General features: G+C 41.9%; 1 protein-coding gene across 3 annotated transcripts in view; it reads left to right on the top strand.

The window, feature by feature from the left end:
- The first annotated feature begins 9,250 nt into the window (after positions 1–9,250).
- The window catches only part of GYG1 (glycogenin 1), a 33,723-nt gene continuing 23,856 nt past the window's right edge, over positions 9,251–19,117 (top strand). For 2 of the 3 annotated variants that reach the window (XM_044251565.1, XM_044251566.1), the window contains exons 1-4: positions 10,042–10,126; positions 11,725–11,860; positions 13,929–14,103; positions 14,395–14,557. In XM_044251565.1, coding sequence (XP_044107500.1) covers positions 10,057–10,126; positions 11,725–11,860; positions 13,929–14,103; positions 14,395–14,557 — 544 coding nt within the window. In that variant the 5' untranslated portion in view covers positions 10,042–10,056. Of the gene's footprint in view, positions 9,360–10,041; positions 10,127–11,724; positions 11,861–13,928; positions 14,104–14,394; positions 14,558–19,117 lie in introns of those variants that run through there. The other variant, XM_044251567.1, reaches the window with a different exon arrangement.

A 19,117-nucleotide genomic window follows, 5' to 3' on the forward strand; every position in this document is an offset into this window, starting at 1 on the left:
TAATAATATCTCCTGCACAGGGCTGTCGAAAAGATTAAATGAGATTATGTATGTGGTACCTATTCCTTACTGTGCCTCATAAAATTAGCTCTTCAAATAAATGTCTCTTCTTAACCAGAATTTATTTTTTCTCTCTAATTATAGGTGAAATATATTGTCCTCTATAAAAGGAATTTCAGAACGGTAAAGATATTTTAGGAGTTTAGGACACTCAGAGAAGTCATTAAGCCTTTGTTCCGATGACCCCTCCCCAGAATGAGAGTAAGCGATAGGATCTATTCTAGAAGCTGCTTAGGAATTACTAAGAGTGAAGTGACATATGTCCTTTGACAGCAGCTTTTTTGGGACCTTGGAAACTTCTTGGCTCTTTTTCACTTGAACTCTGACTCCTTCTTTGCCTGCTGTGGGCTAGAATCTCTCTCAGGCTGCTTCCAACATTCATCTATCTCCTACTTTCTGCCCCCTTTTTTTCTTCTTAGAGATTCTTCTTCAAAAATCCAATACCTCATTCACTCTTCCATGTCCTCCGTGTCAAAAGGAGAAGCAGATGTGGATTGCCAGAACTGGCAATGAGTGTCTCTGAGGTCTCAAATTCTGAAGAAAGCTCTGATTCCCACTCAAATTCCAGGAAGGCAGCACAGTTCAAGAAGCTCCAGACACACACACACACACACACACACACACACAAAAACAAAAAAACAAAAAACTCCAGACATCTAGTCAAATGACCTTGAGCAATTTTCTGAGTTTCAGTTACATCATCTATAATACAGGGAAAGTAATTCTGCATGAACCAAAGAAGGCCATTTTCACCCAGTGGAAAAGAAAAAAAAACTACAACAAAAACCTTTTTTGTTTCCAAACATTGTGTTCAACAGACATCCCTCAACTTCACACTCCCTTTGGAGATTCGGGGCTGGGATCGAGCTCAGAGATGTGATGAGGGACTGGCTGTAGGTCAGTAATGTAAGAGGGCTCAGGGATGGGCAGCCTTTAGTTTTGTTGTTGTTGTTTAAGCTGGAAGTTGAATGCTTTTTAGAAAAAAGAATAAAACTATTGCTTGAGTCACAATGGCCTTGTAAAAATATGTAGGTGACCTGATAGGCTAGATGACCTGATAGGCTGTTTTGTAGATCAAATGATATAATCCACAAGAGAGTATTTTCTATAATATATATCGTGTTCTAGAGGTTTGGTGACAGTGATGTTCTTCAGGTAAAAGCCTGCAGTCCACAGATGACTAAGACTCTGAATCATAATGACTCTTGGGGTCATCTTTTCTAATCCTCCTCAAATGAGACCCTAAGCATACACATGCTGGACAGTTAGAAGCAGATGGCATTGGCATGCTAAAGGAGGGTCATTCTCCAGTAACACAAGTTGGGGGTTATGTCCCCTTCTCTCTCGGTGTACTATGAATGGACATCACATCATCTCAGGACACAATCAATTTTATATAAAAATAATCACTTCCATTCTTCATGATCTCATCCAGTTTTTGCAATGAACTTTGAAAGTCAACTGCCATTCTTACAAACTTACATATACAATATTACACAATCCAGTAATCCTGCTCCTTGTAGGGGTGCCTGGGTGGCTTAGTGGGTTAAAGCCTCTGCTTTTGGCTCAGGTCATGATCCTAGGATCCTGGGATCAAGCCCCGCATCGGGCTCTCTGCTCAGCAGGGAGCCTGCTTCCTCTTCTCTCTGCCTGCCTCTCTGCCTACTTGTGATCTCTGTCTGTCAAGTAAATAAATTAAGAAAAAAAAAATCCTGCTTCTAGCAGTTGAATATTCATGGCAGCTTTATTCATAAAACCCAAAGTAAAAGCAACTCAAATGTCCATCTGCTGGTGAATGAATAAATACATGTTGGTATATGCATGCAAAAGAATTCTACTCAGCAATAAAAAGTAATGAACCATTGATACTCAGCAAATAATAAACCTCAAAAGCCTTATGCTGAAAGAAGCCAGACACAAAGACTGTATACTGTATGATTGCATTTGTATGAAATTCTACAAAAGGCAAATCTATTTGCTCAGAAATCAGAACTGTGTTGGCCAGGGACCAGGGTAGGGGGATGAGATTAACCACAAAGGCACTAGAGGGAAATCTGGGAGGTGATTGTGTTGATGGTTATATGATAGTATATATTTGTCAAAGCTCATTGAATTGTAATCCTTTTTTAAAATTTTTTATTTTATTTTTTTAAAGATTTTATTTATTTGTCAGAGAGAGTGAGCACAGGCAGACAGAGTGGCAGGCAGAGGCAGATATATATACACACATATATACGTCTGTGTGTGTGTGTGTGTGTATATATATATATATATATATATATATATATATTTTTTTTTTTTTCCCCCCTGAAGAGTTCATGGTTAAAGATATGGTTAAAGATCCTGGACAACTTTATTTCTGCTTTTTGACCACCATCATGTTGTTATTGTGTTACTGGTAGAATAAATAATAAAAGTAAGATTGAAAGATCAAGCAATTACTTTGTCTTAGACTAATTACAGAAGGTTATTCCCATGTCTGGATCCATAACCCTGCGTCTCTAATTTATGGAATCTTCATTTTACTGAGAAACCACCACAAAACCTCCAGAGTCACCCAAATTGAGCTGAAATTTCATTTTCTGTGCTCTACTCCCACTAGAAACCTCTGATCATTTAATTATTTACTAATTAATTCCACATGCCTCCCCTACCTCCAAAGGATCTCATGCAACTTCATGAATAAGGCAAGCGTAATAATGAGAGTAAGTAATGCAAGTAAATGCAGGGTGCAGAGGCCAAATAACAAGAAGTAGCTGCAAATTTGCCATAAGCTTCTAAGTGGACCAAAAAAGTATGTATAAGTTTCAAAATGCCTATGAAATAAAGAAAAAACAAAGTATTAAGGAGACGCAACATTCTTTCTGATTCTAAGAATAGGGTGAAAATTTTCCCATGGATCCTCTGAAAGAATAACTTGTGTGAGTGACACAGCAAACATCATCAATAGCACATCGGAAAAGCCGAAGTGAGTTTTCTGTGGCATCCTTAGATCCACAGAGAGAGCCGAGAATATAATGCCGCTCTATGTAGGGAAACACAGCGGCTGTAGGGAAAAGGCGGGAGGGGACTGACTCTTGACTGCACACATCTCCTTTTGCAGCTTTTGAATAGTACACAACCTGCACGCATAACCAAACCCTGGTTATTGCACAGACTGGTGTCTGTTGGTGGGAATGCAAATTGGCACAGCCACTCTAGAAAACAGTATGGAGTTTCCTCAGAAGGTTAAAAATAGAGCTACCCTCTGACCCAGCAGATGCACCACTAGGTATTTAACCAAAGGATACAAACATAATGACTCAAAGGAGCACATGTGCCCCAATGTTTATAGCAGCAATGTCCACAATTGCCAAAATATCGAAAGAGCCCAGATGTCCACTGACAGATTAATGGATAAAGAAAATGTGGGTTATGTGTATATATATATATATATATATATATATGAATATTATGCAGCCATCAAAAATGAAATCTTGCCACTTGCAATGATGTGGGTGGAACTAGAGGGTGTTAGGCTAAGTGACATAAATCAGTCAGAGAAAGACTAATGCCATATGATTTCACTCATATGTGGAATTTAAGAAACAAAACAGATGAACATAGAGGAAGGGAAGGAAAAATAAAATAAGAGGAAAACAGAAAAGAAGGCAAACGACAAGAGACTCTTAACTATAGGGAACAAACTGAGGGTTGCTGGAGGGGAGGGGGTTGGGGGGAAGGGGTACCTGGGGGATGGGCATTAAGGAGGGCATGTGATGTGATGAGCACTGGGAGTTGTATGCAACCGATGAAATCACTGAATTCTACTTCTGAAACTTAGATGCAATATATGTTAATTAAATTGAATTTAAATGCAATTTTTAAAAAATAATTAAAGATGAAAATTACCGGGATAAAAAAGAAAATCGGGTGTCATGACTGTGGGGTTTATGCAGTTAACAGACCTAGTTTGTTTGAATTTTGTTATGTGTTTTGAAAGGCAATGTACTAGTAGGCATTGTTGAAAGAAATTAAGGAAAAATCTAAGTAAATGAGAAGAAATCTCATGTTCATGGATCAGAAGTTTTAAGTTTTTAAGTTGTCAGTTCTCCTCAAATTTATCTAAAAATTAAGTGCAATCTCTATAAAAATCCCGTCTTCCCTTATTGGAGAAATTAAAAAAGCTGAACCTAAAATTCATATGGAAATACACGGAATCCAGAACAACCAGAATAATCTTGAAAAAAGAACAAAAATGAAGGACTCACTCTTCTCAATTCCAAACTTACTACAAAGCTGCAGAAATCAAGTCAATGTAGAATTAACATTAGGATAGACACATAGATCAATGGAATAGAATGAGTCCAGAACTAGAATTGTCACACTGATGGTCAATTGATTTTCAACAAAGGTGCCAAGACCATTCAATAGAGAAACAATGGACTTTTCAATAAACAGTGCTGGGACAATTAGATATCTACATGCACAAGAAAGAACCTGGACTTCCACTGCACACGATGCACAAAAATTAACACAAAATGGATTATAGACCTAAATTTAAGAGCTAAAACTATAAATCTCATAGAAGAAAACAAAAGGGCAAATCTTCATGACTGCAGGTTAGACAATGGTTTCCTAGACATAATACTAAAAGCACAAGCAAAAAAGAAAAAGAAATAAATTGGACTGTGTAGAAATTTAAAACTTTTATACTAAAATACTACTATCAAGAAAGCAAAAAGTCAACAAACAGAATAAGAGGATATATTACACATTATTTACATATGTATATACACTATATATATATACATATATACACATATATATATATACATATACATATATACACATATATATATATACATATACATATATACACCCCTGAGTCATTCATATATATATATGAATGACTCAGGGGTGCTTGCATGGCTCAGTTGTTTAAGTGTCTGCCTTAGGCTTAGGTCATGATCCTAAGGTCCTGGGATTGATCCCCACCTTGGGCTCCCTGCTCAGTGGGGAGTCTTCCTCTCCCTCTGCCCTTCCCTCTGCTCATGCTCTCTCTCTCTCAAATAAATAAAATCTTTAAAAATTTTTAAAAAATAAATAAAAATCATACATTATACAATATATATCTGATAAGGGCTTGTATCCAGAATACATAAAGAAACCTTATAACTCAATAACAAAAAATACATTCAATTTAAAAATGGGTAAAGTCATTTCTCTAAAGAAGATATGCAAATGGACAATAAGCACATGAAAAAATGCTCAACATCACAAGCCATTAGGGAAATGCAAATCAAATCCCCAATAAAATGCTACTCCAAACCCATTAGGATAGCTATAATAAAAGACAACAACATTGGTTAAGAAATTCTCATACTAATCAGAATGCAAAATGATGCAGACACTTTGGAAAGCAGTTTGGCCATCTTAAAATGTTAAACGTACATTTAGCATAGGACCCAGCAATTCTATAGTTGGTATAGATCCGGGAGGAGACAAATGTGTATTTTTAAAAATATATGTAAGTCTCAAGCAAAAACTTGGATACAAATAAATGTTCTTAGCAGCATTATTTGCTGTATCTAAAAAGTGGAAACTACCCAAATGTTCACCAACATGTTTATTCATGAATGGTAACTGAAACATCATATATCCATATAACGAAATATTATTTGCCAATAAAAAGGAATGAAACACCAATACATGCCCTTACATGAAAGAACTATGAAAACATTAAGGTAGTAAATGAAAGAAGCCAGTACAAAAGACCACATATAGGCAAATCTTTCTAGACAAATCTATAGAGACAGAATTATTAGTAGTTGCTGAGGGCTGAGGGAGAGCGAGAATGAGGAGTGATTGCTTATGGGTATAGTTTTCTTTTGGGTGATGAAATGTTCTAAAGTTAGATTGTGATGATATTTGCACAATCCTGTGAATACACTCAAAACCATCTAATTGGATACTTTAAATGGCTGAATTCTGTGGTATGTGAATTATATCTCTTTTTTAAGATTTTACTTACTTATTTGTTAGAGAGACTGAGAGAATAAGAAAGCACAAGTCAGGGGGAGCAGCAGGCAGAGGGAGAAGCAGGTTCCTCACTGAGCAAGGGACTTAGTGCAGGACTTTATCCCAGGACCCTGAGATCATGACCTGCGCGGAATGTAGGCGTTTAACTGACTGAGCCACCAAGGTGTCCCTGAATTATATCTTAATAAAGTTGTTGGGTCTTTTTTTCTTTTTAAGGCATTAAAAAAATACCCTAGTCAACAGGCCCTTGCAACTTGTGGAGTTTGAGATTCTAGCTTTCAAGTGAAGAATGAACAACTTTGGGCCTCTGAGGATAATATTTCTTGAATAAGCTTTCAGTTGGAGTTAGACGGGGATGTGATCACTGGCAACAATTCCAGGTACAGATTTTGTGTGTTACCAATTAAGGGCAAAATTTTAAGTAGTTAGTTAACTAGTTAGTTCCTGTGTCTGGGCAGATGTGGTATATTGATTTCATGGACCGTCCGTGGGAACTGTTTGTCTTAGACCAGCAGGTTGCCCTCTGGAGTATATTTCTAGGTCAGTGGCTCCCACCATCAATTAGTGTGTGTTCTCAAGGGAATGCAAACTGATTTCAGCATTATCTTAAACAAAACATAATTAGGAAGGTTAAGTATCCTGCCAAAAAATTACATAATGCATTCCAAAGCCAACTAAAAATGAATTTTGGCCCAACCTTGCTAAATATACACATTCAGCATGGGTTTAAATGGTTAATAGTCATGATAACACTGTTGGTAGTACCCATGTAGGTTTTCTTTTTTAACTTATTTAAATCTCTCTTTAAGGATTTAGAAATTCTGCTACACAGGTTTCACTGGAAAAAAAGTTAATAAATTAAATTCTCAGACATCTGCCCCACTGCAACATTGTCTGTCTTTCCTCTACGTCAGAATCCTTCTAGCATGTTCAATCCAGAACGTTCAATCACCTTGCTATGCAAAATTGGTCCACAACCTGGACATCACCAGGGAGAGCCACTCCAAACTGTTGAGTCAGAATCTGCATTTTAACAGGATCCCCAGAAAATCTGTGTGCCCATTTAAGTTTGAGACGCCTTGCTCTCATACCTAACTGAAACTCAATGTAAAACAGCCTCAGGAAAACTGGGTGGTGCGTCACTATTAGTAATCTCAATTGTGACATTGTAGCAATCTCAAAATGTCCCTATTTGATTAAGGTGGTGAAACCTATAAATGTTCTCTTACTGTAAATGTGCATAAAACACAGGAAAGAAGGCTGTGATGACCACTCTTGCTTAAACATCCTGGATGATGGAGCAGAAAGGAGCTTGTTCTTAAGGAGATTTTCCTTCCTGTTCTAGTTGTCCCCAGATCTTCTGCTGGCTTTGCCCTTTGGCATCCAGCATCACGCTTTGTGAAAGCCCAGCCTGGACACTCTGCTGTCAAGCAGCAGGTGGTAAAGAATCATCAAGGGCAGGAGGGTTCCAGAGTGAAAGATGTACACTTCACTATTTCTAATTTTCTATATCAGTATAGAAAGAAGCAATTTAGACCTGGAGCACCACTGTTTTCCCTCACCCACGTGGGTACAATTCACACACAGCCTTCATATTCCTTAAAGAGCATCAACTCTTCTGAACCCACAGGGTTTGAATACATGAACACCCCTCCATTGTACCTTTGCCCCACATTTCCACTTCCTACAAAGGAAGTGTTAATAAAGCTAAGTAACCAGGAGGTCTTTCCAAGTGAATCAGCGGTCTCATGTCATGATGGGAGACTGGGAAAGGATCAAGAGAGATTTCTGAAGAATGATAATTAAGATGCTGATTCTTAGATTCCACCCTTAAGATTCTGATTCAGGAGGTTTGGACTAAGGACCAAAAACTAACATTTTGGGGCGCCTGGGTGGCTCAGTGGGTTGGGCCTCTGCCTTCGGCTCAGGTCATGGTCCCAGGGTCCTGGGATCGAGCCCCACATCGGGCTCTCGCTCAGCAGGGAGCCTGCTTCCTCCTCTCTCTCTGCCTCTCTGCCTACTTGTGATCTCTGTCTGTTAAAAAAAAAAAAATTAAAAAAACTAACATTTTAACAAGTGCCCTAAGCAATTCTAATGTAGGTGGTACAGGCCTACACTTCAGGGAACAGAGATAATGGGTTTAAGAATATCAATACCACCTTTGCAATCAAACACTTATTCTTATGCATCTGTTTCATTTTTGAACTGATGTTGTCAGTTTCCTATTTGGCCTCCATGCAGCATTTACTGAGCAACTGTTGTTGGCAGAGAATTGTACTACCTATTCCTTTCCTGGTATGTTTGGGCTGGGTGGAGGGGATGGGGAGACGAGAAGGGTGTGATCACAATAGGAAAGCGATTTCTCAACTTCCTAGCAAAATGGCAAATTCACCTTTTCATAATTTGTGAAACAGATTAACCTAAACAACTATATTACTCAACCAGAGTTACCATCATTTGCTATTTTTTTTAGGGCACCAGCTACCTGGGATGTCATAGCCTTACCGGTAGGAAGGTCAGTTCTGTAAACCAAACTGCCCACCTTCTCCCCTTGAAATGACCACAGACAAGTAACTCATCTTTTCCGTAACTCAGTTTCTTCATCTGTAAAATAAGGCTACCACCTATTTCGTGGGGATGTTGTAAAGAGTAAACAAAACCTTATCTAATGGATGCAGAGGGCTCCAAGAATCTGAACAATACAGTGAAGAATTCATTCCATTTTTCAGTCAAAGCTACATGACCATTGTGAGAATACCAAAAACTGTTTCCAGAAACCTATTTGTAATTCTCGGAGAAGAGTGAAATTTAAACCTTGTTTATTTCAAACAGTTCAAGTGAATTATCGTCAGTCGAGTGACCTGGGATTTTTATTTTTTCGAGTTCTCTAACCCTTGGCTTCTTCGGGAGTTTGTCCTGCCGATGCCACGGTCTGCCCCAAAGTTCCGTTCCAAATCCCCGCTTGAGGCGGGGATGCGGAGGCGCGAGGTCCCGGGCAGGTGCCCCTCGGGAGCTGGCCGGGAGCCCAGCGCCGGGGGTGGAGGGGCTGGGAGCGGACGGGGGTCGGCGGCCCCCGCCGGCCGCTCAGCGGCGAGGATGCCGGCAGGCGCCGGGAGCGTGCGCGGCCACGTGACGGCCGCTATAAGAGCGCTCCGGGCCCTCGCTCGGCTCCCGCAGCGCGTCCTCGCTGGCTGCGCTCCCTCCCGGCACCCGGCTTCTCCCCGCCAGCAACCGGCGGCTGCGGCGGCCGCCCGCCCCCCTCGCCAGCACCATGACAGGTACGCGCCGCGCCGCCCCCCGCCCCCCGGACTCCGGCTCCTCGCCCCGCGCTGCGGCCGCCAGCCGCCTCCCCGCCTCGCAGCCCCGGGGGAGTTCCTGGCAGGACGAGGACCGCCGCAAAGTTGCAGGCTGGCTGCAGTCGGGCGTGCCGCTTCCTGCGTCAGCCGCTGCCCCGCCGCCCCCCGGCGCCGGAGCTGCGGCGCGGAGCCCGGGACGCTGTCGCGGGGGTGGCAGCCTGGCGGCGCCTGGGCCCTCTGCCGAAGCCCCCGTTCCTGCTTCCGTCTCCGTGCCCTTCCTCCTGCTCTCACCGTGAAGGGCGGGCGGAGCAGCTGCGGCGGGGCCGGGTGGGGGTGGGGAGCCGGTTCCTGGGGGCGCCTGTCCCGCGCCCTGGGGCGCCGCGGGGTCGCTCGTTGGCCGCCCCCGCCTCCCGCAAGCAGGAACACCGGGAAGGGCCGGCCTTGAGGCCTGGACGGCGGCGGCCCCGGCCCGGCCCCGCTCCTCTCCGGGCCGCCGGGGCGCTGGCCGCCACGCCGAGCCTATTTTTAGGCCTTTGGGGCCGGGTTGCGGAAAGCTAGAGCTGGGCGAGCGCCCCAGGGGAGCGGGCAGCAGGCGGTGGGCGTGTGCCGGCTCACTTGTTGCAGGGGTTGACTCTGCCCGGAGAAGGGGAAGCTCGGAGATAATTGGTTGGTCCTTCCGATGTTGCTGAAGCTACTAGCGCGGTTACGAGAGCGGCTGAAGTGCCGAAAGATTGCAGATGTAGCCGAAGGTGTTCTTTTTTACCCAGCTGTCCCTGGTCTTTCCTGTTCCTGTGTAATGTTTGCTAGGTGTTCCAGCTCATGTTCCTAAGCATCTGTCCTGTCCCTACTTCATCTTGGACAGTATCCACATCCTTGCTTCCTGAAGCCCTTGAGTCCTCTTCACCTTATTAAACTTGAATCCGGGTTCCCCCAATCTGGACTGCTTTTGAGTTAAAACATCAATCCTCATCTCCCAGATTACATACTCCTGGGGCAGACTGTCTGAAATGTTGCCATTTCATCATGGGTTGAAGAACAAATCAAGGCAGAGATTGATGGGCACGTCAAAGGACAGGTTACTGTTCTGAGCTTTCCTAGGTGGGAAGCCGGTACCCCTTGAGGAGTGGGGGACACCAGTCTCTCTACAGCTTAATTACTATCCTGTTCAGGAAGAGTGTCCCGTGGGATGTGAAGATGCTCTTTGGTGTGTGGCTGGCTCGCTGGCTCCTGCTGTAGCCCCCTGACAGCCTACAACTTTCTTTGGCTTCTCAACGGAATTCACTCTGCCTCCATCCAGCCTCCAGATTGGAAAACGGGCAAAGGGAAAATGAGACAGAGCATGACTTCATGACAAAATGTCCCAACTCCTGGGTTGGGCAACAGTGCCCCCAAGTGACCCCTGCCACTGTATGATCCTAAGTATCCTGTACATTTGGATGCCCACTGCCTTGCTAGAATCCCCTCAGATAGAGTGGACCTCAGACTCATTCCAGGGAACTGGAGAACTGGAGGGAGGGGTAATCCTTGTATTTGCCTTCCCTTCTGGCAACTGCGAGATTGAGTGTGTGTGGTGTGTGCGTGTGTGTGTGTGTGTGTGTGTGTTGGGGGGACCCAGGATACAGGTTAGGGGTTGCTGCTTGGTTCTCCTAAAGAAAAAAAGAAAAGCAAGTTTGTTAGTGCTTTTGAGGTGGTCCCTAAAGCCGGCTAACATGGATTGGCTGCTGGTTAGATAGAAGCACTAACGAGGGAAGGCCTGTCTATCAAGGTGATATTTGAGCAGACACTCAGAGTGACTTGAGATATGGTGGGTGGTGTGGGTGCCTTTGCTCCAGGTTGAGGAAACAATATATAAAGCCTGAGGCTTGGCAGAAGCCTAAGCATCAGAATGAAGAATATGGCCTCTGCTTTCAGATGCTGTCAATTGAGGTCATTAGTTGCATTTGTGCTTGGCTGAAAGTACTTGTAGGAAACAGAAAATGTGCTTCTTGATGGCGTTGTCACCTGTTAATTTCCTGAGGTTTACTTTCTGGTGTTAAGCTACTATTTAGTCTGAGAATTTTGTGTGTTCAGACTCTAAATTGGGTTTAATTTTTAAAGCTAATCAGCCTGTTGGAGATTGCCAAAGATGCTAAAGAATGGTCTTGAATCATTCTTAAAGTGGGCACTTGGGTTCTTTCCTTACTCCCAAAAAAGCTGCTCCTTTATTAATAGAGAAAGTTGATCTCAGAGGAGCTGATTTTGCCAAGTTAGTGGTTGAAAAGGGTCCTGGGGTAGCTTTTTCCAGGTAGGATATTATTAATAATGAGTGTGTTGTTGTTGTTGTTGTTTTCTTTCTCTTTGTATTAAGATCAGGCCTTTGTGACACTGACCACAAACGATGCCTACGCCAAAGGAGCCTTAGTCCTGGGCTCGTCTCTGAAGCAGCACAGGACCACCAGGAAGCTGGCTGTGCTTGCCACTCCTCAGGTCTCCGATTCCATGAGGTGAGGACCTTCCTGCCGGTCTGTCCGTGGAGCTCTGAAGTCTTTATCCCATTTCTGGCATCACTGGGCGTTGAGGCCATACCATTTACAGGGCTTGAGCACTAGGTGGAGAAAGATCAGAATTGCTGAGTGATGGATTTCTGGAGCTGAAACCTCTTCCTAGCTCTTGGGAACTATTCCAGCTGAGCTCCCTTCTGGAAGGTGTGGTTCTGACCCATGCTTTTACTGGTTCCAGCTGTGAGAAGGGCCCTCCTGTAAGCAAGGCCTCTAGGATGACCTGAGTGAATGTTTTAGTCCAGGCATTCCTTTTATGTCATCACACTCCACTTGCATTTCTTTCCCAAATGCAGAGGGGCTACTTTGTTTCCTGTTTCTAACCAGGGAAACCTCAGGTGACCGAAAGTAAGTAGCAGTTTTCCGGGGCGCCTGGGTGGCTCAGTGGGTTAAGCCGCTGCCTTCAGCTCAGGTCCTGATCTCAGGGTCCTGGGATCGAGTCCCGCATCAGGCTGTCTGCTCAGCAAGGAGCCTGCTTCCTCCTCTCTCTGTCTGCCTGCCTCTCTGCCTACTTGTGATCTCTCTCTGTCAAGTAAATAAATAAAATCTTTAAAAAAAAAAAAAAAAAGTAGCAGTTTTCCCCACTCTCAGTTAGCATTTGTAATCTAAAGAACTGTATTTATCATTTAATAGACTAGAATAATTTCCAGGATTTTCTGAACTAGGGATTGTGTGAAGAAAGCACCCTGGGCGTGGGGATGGAGTGGGGATGAGGGGGGGCACAAACTGCTGGTTGATTGGGTTAGTTCACTTTGATTTGTTGGTATTAAACTTTGAAATATTTGATTGAACTACCTAGATCCCAATACTACAGAAATATCTGGGCACACTAGCAGCTCTGTAGGTATTTATTTTTGTTTTCCTATGCCTCTTAGAAATTGAAAATGCCCTTTTTGTGACTTTTTTTTCTTACAAGAAATGAAAGCACATGCCGAGGACCTCTGAAAAGGCTGCTGTCTGTGGGTGGACACTTCTCACACTAATAACCTTATTCATAAAGGGTAATTTAGGAAAATGCACAAAAGACTGTTTCCTAAAGTGTACATTTTAATTTGTAGTCTGTTTAGTGAGGCTGTGTGCAAGAAAACACATGTAGTCTCCCATTCCTCCTCTACTGTAGTAAATGGCTCCACTGACCATTTATTTTCAAAAAGCTGATGTTTACTGTGTGAATTGGAACATCTTTTTCTACAGCGTGACACAGAGAATACAATACCAGTTTTGTTCTGCATGTTTCATATTGTTATAAATGTGTAGTGATGATGGGGCTTTATGGTATGTGTTCCCCTGCTCTGAGCTTAGTGTTCTAAGTATACCTCCACTTACCCCACCTCAAGATTGCCTTCTAAAATAAATCTTGAGTTAATGTGGGGCCTGGAGAAGTGTTGCGTCTCACAAACCAAAGTGATTCTCTCATTATGCCAAAAGTGCTAAGCATACTGTAAGTGTTGGTTATATTTGATTCTAATAACTGGCAGCTGAATAACCAAGTCCTTTAATGTCCTTTGGGACACATGACTCGCTGTCAACTGCTTCAGCAAAAATGGTTATTTATAGGCTTTATTGCAGGTATTATATGCACTTAGCATTTGTAAAACATGTAGTAATCGGCAGAAGTAACTAATGAAATATCATTGTTAAATACATAGGTTGTTGTAAAGATGTGCTCTTTTGAAAGGGAGTCAAATTTTGAGAGGTGGTTTCTGAAATTTGCCTGGTATTCAGTGATGCAATAAACAATAGAAAAGTGCTGCTATAATAATGTATAAGACAAGTACTTTATCCTCACCAAAGCAAATTTTATTAGTGAAGTTAGCTGCCCATGCAAATTGATACAGTTTGGCCTGCAGTAAATTAAGACCACCTATGTAAGAGATTGTACTATATCAAAGTAACAGATTGCTCTAGTAGTTGATGTGGTAGACTAATAAGAATACAATTTTATATTAGATGGGTTACTTGTTACTTGTCTGAAAAGACACTAAGCGCTGTTTTCTGGATTTGATTTTGGCAGAAAAGTTTTAGAGACAGTCTTCGATGAAGTCATCACCGTAGACGTCTTGGACAGTGGCGATTCTGCACATCTAACCTTAATGAAGAGGCCTGAGTTGGGTGTCACGTTAACGAAACTCCATTGCTGGTCACTTACGCAGTATTCAAAATGTGTGTTCATGGATGCAGATACTCTGGTGAGTGTGGCTTTGGTGACTGGAAAGATGTATATAGTAACTGAGACCAGTTAGGCATTTGAGGAATGCTCTCAAGACTTGCCGGTGAAGTTCAGATAAAACCACTCATTGAAAGCATCAGGTGATGGAGGAGACTGAGCCCAGGCTACCTGACAGCTGTCATCTGAATGGTTAAGATCAGCAGCAGATTGCATCTTTTGTGTTGGATAACTTAAGGAGAACTTAAGAGTATGCTGGGGCAGAACATTTCTGTAATGCTTTCCCTCCCACCCCCTCCCCCCTTTGAATTAGGTCCTAGCAAATATCGATGATCTTTTTGAGCGAGAAGAATTGTCGGCGGCACCAGACCCAGGGTGGCCTGACTGCTTCAACTCTGGAGTCTTTGTTTATCAGCCTTCAGTTGAAACATACAGTCAGCTGTTGCACCTTGCTTCTGAGCAAGGCAGTTTTGATGGTAGGTATCTGTTATCTTTATATTTGATGAAATGGTAGTAGCTTCTAGAGGCTGCTCTTCTCCAGGATCTAGTTGCTTTCATTCCTTGTGCCTGGAAGACAGCAGTGCATGAGGTGGAGAAAACATTTTCATTTGTGCTCTTGTTGGAAAGACTGTTGTGTGTCTGTGTGTACATATGCATTTTTCTTTAAGTGCATAAGATTGAGCTAAGAGACATTTTTATACACCTGACTTTAACCGGCTTCCTTCTGTCTTAGAGTGATAAATGAACCATGATTGTTCAAGAATTCAAAAGACTATTAAATCAAGAACTTTAACCACTGTCTTTAAATCCAAGTAAACTTAACTAAAGGAGCTAACAGGAGGACCAGTCATTGTTTCCATAGAAATTGGAGGAATAAACCTGATAACTTGGCTCTCATTCTCTTGGGAAGCATTGGAAAAAAAGATAGAAAATTAAGTGATTAATCTCTCTCTCTAAATTCTCATTCCCTATAAGCCGCACATACGAGTGGTATTTGCAAGGTCAAAGAGTAGAACATTGGCAAAATCAGCATCCATTTTCCATAACACAGAATCATACCTGTTTACATGTATATAGAGAAAGGTTCTGACTATTCGTGGATTTAGGGTGCCACAGCCTTTGGAGAAATTTGAACAAATGAATTAGGTATGTTTCCATTTCAGGCCAGTCTCTGAAATAATAAATAATCTTTTTTTTTTTTTAAACAACAAACTATCCCAAGACAGAACTAGTTAATGTGCAAAAGCAGCATTTTCTAAAATTAATGTTAATATATCTTTTGAATAAAGAAGAATGCTAGTTACATTAGAGAAGAAGGATCTGCTCTAAGAAAGGACTTACTATCAGATACTTGACATTGTGGCAAAGACCCCTGAGCTCTGAAGCAGATTCTGGGCACCAGGAGGTTCTTTTTCTCTCTCCTGAGAAAAAGAATCCCAAGAAAAAGATCCCAAGAGCAGATCTGAGATTGCAGGGAGTAGATCTTTTGAAAGTAGCAGAAATAGCTTTCCTCAGTTGACAAAAGGTTTGGCCCTCAGTAAAGATATGAAGATTCATTTCCATTAACTAGTTATAAAGTTAAAAGGCTTAATCTCAAATTTAAACATTTTAAACTAAAAGATTAAAAGTTTGTCAAATTGCTGAAGTTAAAACATTTTCAGCTTTATATAAAACTGAAATTGGATTTTTGTTGTTGCTATTCACAGGAAATAAATTGATCACTTAACAAAGGATTTGGCATATACAACTATTGAAATGTCATTAAGAAGATTAAGAAAATTCAAGTCTCCATCTCATGTGACTATTTGGCTAGTTTAAACTCTATGCCAGGAGCTCTCACTGTGGGGTTGATTTGGCTTCCTAGGGGACAGACCTATCTGGTTGTCACAACTGAAGGGTGCTGCTGGCCCCTAGTAAGTAGAGGCTTGGGTTGCTGCTGAGTGAATGCGGACAACCCACACAGTGAAGGATTACCAGGCCCCAGTTGTCAGTAAGGCCAAGGCTGAGAAACTTTGCTCTGTGCCAAGACCTTATATGCTCTACATGAGCAGGAGTGTATACATCATAATGAATGACGACACCTGATGCAAAGTACAGTCTTAACTTTAAGCATCCTTAAATAGGAAACTGTGTTGAGTGTTCACTGCGGTCAGGACCAAATGCAACTTCACTTCACTGACTTATTTTTTTTTTAGGTCCATAGAAGAAATGAAAGAGGTATTAGTACCTGAGTTCAAAACACTTAATCTTTATTTCTACTGCTTATACTAAAACCATGACCTTTGCACAAAAGGAAGGTGAGAGTATTTTTAGCAGAAGTCCACAGTTTGTCTTAACCTTCCTGTCAAAATAGAGCTTTCTTCACCTCCTCCGATCAAATTTGAAGGAAGTAGTGTAATTCGCCAGAAACTCAGCGTAAATGGTCCACTCCAGTAAATAATTCACATTCAAAAGTAGACCCAGCAACCTGACATCGAAATGACTGTAATAGCATAGAGTCAGTCCAGTTTCTAATCTAGAAGAGTACTTGGTTTTTTTGTTAAGAGTTTGGATACTAAACACTAGCATGCCATGGCAAATTACCCAGGTTATAATTTTAGAATATAAAACTAATTGATTAACTGGTAGAGACCCCTCTGGATCAATCTTGTTTGAGAATAAAGAGGGACTGGAGGAGTTGATGAATTCATTGTTAAGAAGCCAGGATGTGTGGAAAGTGCCCAACTAGAAAGCACTTTCTGCTTTTTCGGGCCAGAATCTGAAACCACTGAGCGATTCTCTCTGCGCCTGGTAGCACATTTCATTATTCAGCAGCAGGGTTTCCAGGAGCTGGTCTTTCCATAAGGTGCTCCATTTAGCTGACTTGTTGGTGGTGAAGCATTGACTTTTCTTGGTTAATAGAAATGCTTAATTGAAGGAGTTGAAAATTTCAGTTATGCAGATTGAACTTACAGTTATTCTCAATATGTTATTTAAATTCAGCAGAAGAATAGATTAGCAGCTTTTAAGTGAAAGGTAGTTTTCCCTTTGTGTTGATAAGCTTTACTTTGTTGTTGTTGTTGTTTTTTAAGATTTTATTTTTTTGACAGAGAGCACAAGTAGACAGAGAGGCAGGCAGAGAGAGGAGGAAGCAGCTCCCCACTGAGCAGAGAGCCTGATGCAGGGCTCTATCCCAGGACCCTAGGATCATGACCTGAGCCGAAAGCAGAGTCTTTAACTCACCCAGGCCCCCTGTTGATAAACTTTGCTTACCAGAAAAAGCTCACAACATACTGAGGAAGCTGTTTCACTCTAGAGGAGTTTACTATCCTATTGAATTAATACCTGTGTGACATAAAGACTTACTGGACTGACACTTAACATTTCATCGAGAGCTACATATTTTTTTCCCTTTTTTTTTTTTATTTTTAAGATTTTTTTTTTTTTACTCATTTGAAAGAGAGACAGAGACAGAGCACAAGCTGGGGGAGAGACAGAGACAGAGGCAGAGGGAGAAGCAGACTCCCCGCTGCGCTGGGAGCCCACTGTGGGGTTCGATCCTAAGACCTGGAGATCATGACCTGAGCAGAAGGCAGATGCTTAACCGTCTAAGCCATCCAGGTGCCCCTACATCTTTTTTTTCTAACGGCAGTAGTAACCTTGCTTTACTTTGAGTTTTCAGCAGTGCACGGTTTTGTTTAGAAGTCCTGTCACAGGCACTGAGATAGGAATGTTTTCAGGTGTTTCACATTTTCTAATATCTGCAGATACTCGCCATCCCCCTTCATCACCCAGTTTTACTGAACAGGGGGCTTAGGTTCCAGTATTTTTAGATCGGTATTAAAGGAAACCCATTTGTAGATGATTGTAGCTCAGTTTGAATATCTCCCAAGTCCTTCTTAATCTCTTGCATACGTTCAACAAAAACTATGGGGCCGGGTGTCCACTGACAAGCCAGGCAGGCTGCTGGTGGCTGAGTGTTTGCAGCTGCGTTTACAGCCCTTCTGCTGCAGAGGAATGTGGCTGGAATGCTTCTAATCATCAGCCCTCTAATGACTACCCCTCCCCATGCCTCTGGCCAAAAGAATAACAGTACCATGGCCAGTCCTGCTAGATACCTTGACTTCTCCTTTCCTTCCAAATATATAGAGTACTAGAATTGAGAGCTAGAGACCATGCACCTCATTCATGGCTGAATTCTAATTTTCTGTGAAGTGTCTAAGTTCCTATACTGTTATTTGTGTTTGCAGACTGTCTTGGCACTTATTTCATAACTGAAGTTACATGTTTCCTGGAAGTTGAACAATAGCTGTTGTGAAATATCTGCACACAAACATTTTATAGAATGTGACAAGATCAGGTTAATTTGGGGTTTGTTAGCAGTGAAAGGAAGCAAGGGCATATGAGATACTGATCATCAGTTTTGTCTCTACATACTCCTGTACAACAAGGATGATGCACTTGGCCCTTGAGGAAATTCATCTGAGTGCAAGTTGAGGTTTACTTTCTTTTCCCCTGCTACTCTAAAATATCCTAAATTATGGGTGCTTGTACAGTTGAAAAGTTTAGTGCTTGAGAATTGCTGTATGTTAAATTTTATCTGTATGTGTTAGTTTCAAAAACCTAGGGCAAAAAGAGGAATGTATATTTTCCAATTTGGAGGGTTTTTTGTTTGTTTGTTTTGTCTTAAGATTTTATTTGTCCGAGAGAGAGCACAAGCAAGGGGAGCAGCAGGCAAAGGGAGAAGCAGGCTCCCGGTTGAGCAGGGAGCCCTACGTGGGGGTGAATCCCAGGACCTGGGATCATGACCTGAGCCGAAGGCAGACGCTTAGCTGAAGGCAGACACTTAACCTACTCAGCAACCCAGGTGTCGCTGGAGTGTTTTGTTGTTGTTGTTTTTAAATTGGGGACTTACACTGTAACTTAAAAACACTAAGCTATTATTGGGGTAAAGAAATTTTGGTCAATAGTTGGATTTTCAGAAAGAAGAGGAGACAGTAAATTGGTGATTGAATATTAGGTATGATTTTACTTTAGGCAGAATCCAAGACCTGCTG

This window comes from Neovison vison, chromosome 6 (assembly GCF_020171115.1).
Source record: "Neovison vison isolate M4711 chromosome 6, ASM_NN_V1, whole genome shotgun sequence".
In the NCBI taxonomy this organism is placed as follows: Eukaryota; Metazoa; Chordata; class Mammalia; order Carnivora; family Mustelidae; genus Neogale; species Neogale vison.